At 44.8% G+C, this 3,769-nt stretch overlaps 1 protein-coding gene across 1 annotated transcript; it reads right to left on the reverse strand.

The window, feature by feature from the left end:
- Positions 1 to 1,324: 1,324 nt before the first annotated feature.
- On the reverse strand, positions 1,325 to 3,171 carry LOC131680315 (uncharacterized). The gene is made up of 2 exons (XM_058961036.1): positions 2,122 to 3,171; positions 1,325 to 1,507 (listed from the first exon to the last, which is right to left on the reverse strand). Exons 1-2 carry the CDS (start codon positions 3,169 to 3,171, stop codon positions 1,325 to 1,327), a joined length of 1,233 nt encoding a protein of 410 aa, XP_058817019.1.
- Between the last annotated feature and the right edge of the window lie 598 nt (positions 3,172 to 3,769).

The following is a 3,769-nucleotide window of genomic DNA, read 5'->3' on the forward strand; positions in this document are numbered from 1 at the left end:
CAGAGAATTATCGGAAATGGAAGCTATTGGGTTCAATTCCCGATTCTATCAAGTATCTTCCCGGAATGGAAATTTTCTTGATGGACCCTGGTTGTTGGCGGATTATTCGAAATGTATCTGGTTACGTTCTTTTGAAGGAAAGGCTATGTCTGCAAATTGAACCAGTCCGTTTCTTTTTGTTAACTGGTTTTGTTATGGATCAAAATATTAATTATCTTTTAGATAAATCGTTCAGCTCACACCTTTGTGGGGGTATGAGGTGGGACCATCATCATCATCACATTCTAAATTGTCGCGTTGTCTGGTCCACTTCGTTCGATTATGCAAGTCCGAAAGATACTGCGTTGACCACTTCTTCCAGATCTTCTGCACGAAGTCTTGGGACCTTTGCCATGCCGATAGTCTGTTCTCCTTAATCATCTCAAGATTCGGTTCAGCGATGGCAGTTAGCGGCCGTTGGACGAGAAAGTGGCCCGGTGTCAAAACCTCCAGATCATTTGGGTCACTGCTCAGTGCTGTCAATGGTCGAGAATTCAAGCACGCCTCAATTTGTACCACTACCGTAGTAAGTTCATCGCAAGTTAACGTATTGGTTCCAATCGTTTTCTTGAAATGGCTTTTGAATGATTTTACTGCCGCCTCCCACAAATCACCAAAGTTTGGGGTTCTTGCAGGGATGAATTTGAATTCAATACTCTCAATCATCGCCTCCTTCATCACAGATTCCTGAAATTGTTGTGCACTGAACAGGCTTGCAAGTTCATCAAGTTCCTTTCTAGCTCCGACAAACGTTTTGGCGTCATCACACATTATCAATGATGGTTTCGACCTACGTGCCACGAATCGCTTCAATGCAGCCAAGAATGCTTGGGTTGTAAGGTCCGCTACTATCTCCAAATGTACCGCTTTAGTCACCAAACACACAAATAGTGCTACATAGCATTTTACCGGCCGAGCCTTACGCCCAGGGTACGACATAAAGAACGGACCACAATAGTCCAAACCCACTTTCAGGAATGGTGGAGCTGGGTTCACTCTCTCCTCCGGTAAATCGGCCATCAACTGATCTTGCACCTTTGGTTTACTTCGGAAACATGGTACACAGCTATGTATTACCTGCCGTGCTACTCGTGGAATAAACAATGGCCAGAAACGCTCTCGTATATTTGAAATCAAAAGCTGTTGACCCGCGTGAAAGTATTTGTGGTGGTAATGACGGACAATCAGTGTGATGAGAGGGTGTCGATCATCCAGTATAACCGGGTGTTTTCTTCCACTAGATAAAGGCGCATGTCGCAACCGAGCGCCAACATAGATTATACCGTTAATCAACGCAGGGTTTTTTTCCGATGAGGCGGGAGAAATCAACCACCTGACCTCCTTTCTTAAGAATCGCCATCTCTGAAGGAAAACATTCGTTCTGCACCAGTGTTATCAATTCCATTAGAGCTTCTTCCGATTCTGCATGGGAGATGAATCCGGTTGTCCTGTTTCCCTGTTGACTCGTCTAGCGTTGTGAGCGAAACGTCGAATAAGAACAACAAGACGAATCAGAGCCAGTAACGAAGATCGCAACGTAAAAATTTCACTGGGTGACAGAGTCTGAACAGAACACGATATTGAGGCTTTTTCCTCCACAAGAGCTGCGTTTATGTCTTCTGGTGATTCATGGCTACTTTGCGGCCATTCAGACCGTTCTTGGCGCAACCAAAATGACCCACACCACCACAACGTCGAATAGCATAGCTGAGCTGGTATCATGCCTCGTGAAATTAGATCCGCAGGATTCTCCACTCCGGATACATGATTCCAAACACTCCCTTTTGTAACGTGTTGGATCTCGGACACTCGATTGGCCACAAAGGGTCGCCAGCGAGATGGGGATGACTGCAGCCAACACTTTACAATCATTGAATCAGTCCAGAAGTATGCTTTCGAGACTAAAGGAAGATCGCCTTTTACCTTCTCATTAAGATGGCTCATTAGCAAGGCTGAAGAAAGCTCAAGCCGAGGAATTGACTGCCTCTTCTTTTTTCGTTTCAAATCTTCCAAAGGAGCTACTTTGGACTTCGATGTCAATAAGCGTACTGCGATAGTTCCGTTCTCCCATACACTCCTCACGTAGAAACATGCTCCGTATGCCTTTTCAGAAGCGTCGCAAAATCCGTACAGCTCAACCTCTAAGCATTTCGGGCCAGAACCAATCCATCGCGGTACAGTGATGGATTCAAGACTAATCATATTTCTCCTGAACTCCAGCCAGTATTCCTGCAGCTTGGGTGATAATGGATCATCCCATTCAATTTGCTCTTTCCACACCTCTTGCAGGAATACCTTAGCGAGAATTATTACTGGCCCCACCAAACCTAGTGGATCGACGATGCGAGCGGTATCCGATAGCACACTTCGCTTAGTTATAATTGAACCGCTGCTCCATTTTGGCATATTGAAACGAAAATTGTCACTGGTTGGTTCCCATAACAATCCCAAAGTTTTTACTGATGCACTTGACGAATCCAACTCTTTCGTGCCGTCGTTGTCTCGTAAATGGGAAGGAACATTTTCCAAAACCATCTCTTGGTTGCTTCTCCACTTTCTCAGAAGAAATCCTGCAGAACTCATCAGCTCACTCGTTTCCGATATCAATTCTTGCGCCTTTTCGATTGACTCGGCACCGGACAACATATCGTCAACATAAAAGTCTTTCTCGACAGTTTTTGCCCCTACTGGATAAGAGCGGTTTCCGGTTGCTGCTAACGTTTGCAGACATTTCGTCGCTAAATACGGTGCCAATGCAGTTCCGTAGGTTACCGTGGTCAGCCTATAACTTCTTAATGGTTCGTTTGGTGAATCTCGCCACAGAACTCTTTGTAGATCTTGATCTGCTTGTTGCATATCTACCATCCTGTATATTTTGGCAACATCTGCCACTACCGCAAACATATGTCCCCGAAATCGCAGAATTATGTTAAATAAGTCCTCCTGGACAACAGGACCGACCATCAGGGCATTATTGAGGGAAACACCAGTAGACGTGGCACACGAGGCATCAAAAACGACACGCAGTTTTGTTGTAGTGCTGTCTGGTTTGAAAACAGCATGATGGGGCACGTAGTACGTTTGGAACTCGTTTGCTTCCTCGGACACTTCAACCATGTGTCCAATCGACATATATTCATATATGAATTCAGTGTACATTTTTCTTAATTCATCGCTTGCTTCAAGACGCCTCTCTAGTCCCAAGTATCGTTTCATTGCAATTGAACGCGACTCCCCAAACTGACACGGCCTTCTTCTTGGGCAAACTGACAACGAATCGTCTTGTCTCGTCATGAAATGTAGTTTCGTTAAAGTGTTCTTCGCATTCAGTCTCCTCAATTGACAGCATGCTTTTCATATGACATGACTCTAGCTCCCAAAACCTTGCCAACTGCTCTTGGATTTCGCTAGTTGGCTCTTCTTTTACGACATTGGAAATGTGAAACACTCTTGGAAGTCTGGTCGACTCTCCATCGACTATTCCAGAAATGATCCAGCCGTAAACTGAGTTCTGGAGGATAGGACCATGCTCTGTTAACCTTTATTTTCCGTCTACCAGCAAATCGTAGAAATGTTCAGCTCCGATGATTACATCTACCGTCCCGGGTATGTTAAAGCTTGGATTAGCCAACTCAATGTCTTGTGGTAGCTCCAGTCTTTCAAATTGTTTCAAAGGGAGAGTTGTGGTGACTCTAGTCAACACGTGGAACTTCATAGCTTCAACAATCTG

The sequence above is a fragment of the Topomyia yanbarensis genome, chromosome 2 (assembly GCF_030247195.1).
Source record: "Topomyia yanbarensis strain Yona2022 chromosome 2, ASM3024719v1, whole genome shotgun sequence".
Classification (NCBI taxonomy): Eukaryota; Metazoa; Arthropoda; class Insecta; order Diptera; family Culicidae; genus Topomyia; species Topomyia yanbarensis.

Excerpts from the sequence above, each read along its gene's own strand:
- LOC131680315 (XM_058961036.1), bottom strand. The coding sequence starts at position 3,171 with ATGTCGATTGGACACATGGTTGAAGTGTCCGAGGAAGCAAACGAGTTC. Across the intron at positions 1,508-2,121 it reads CATACGGAGCATGTTTCTAC|ACGAGTCAACAGGGAAACAG; the intron begins GTGAGGAGTGTA and ends TCACAACGCTAG.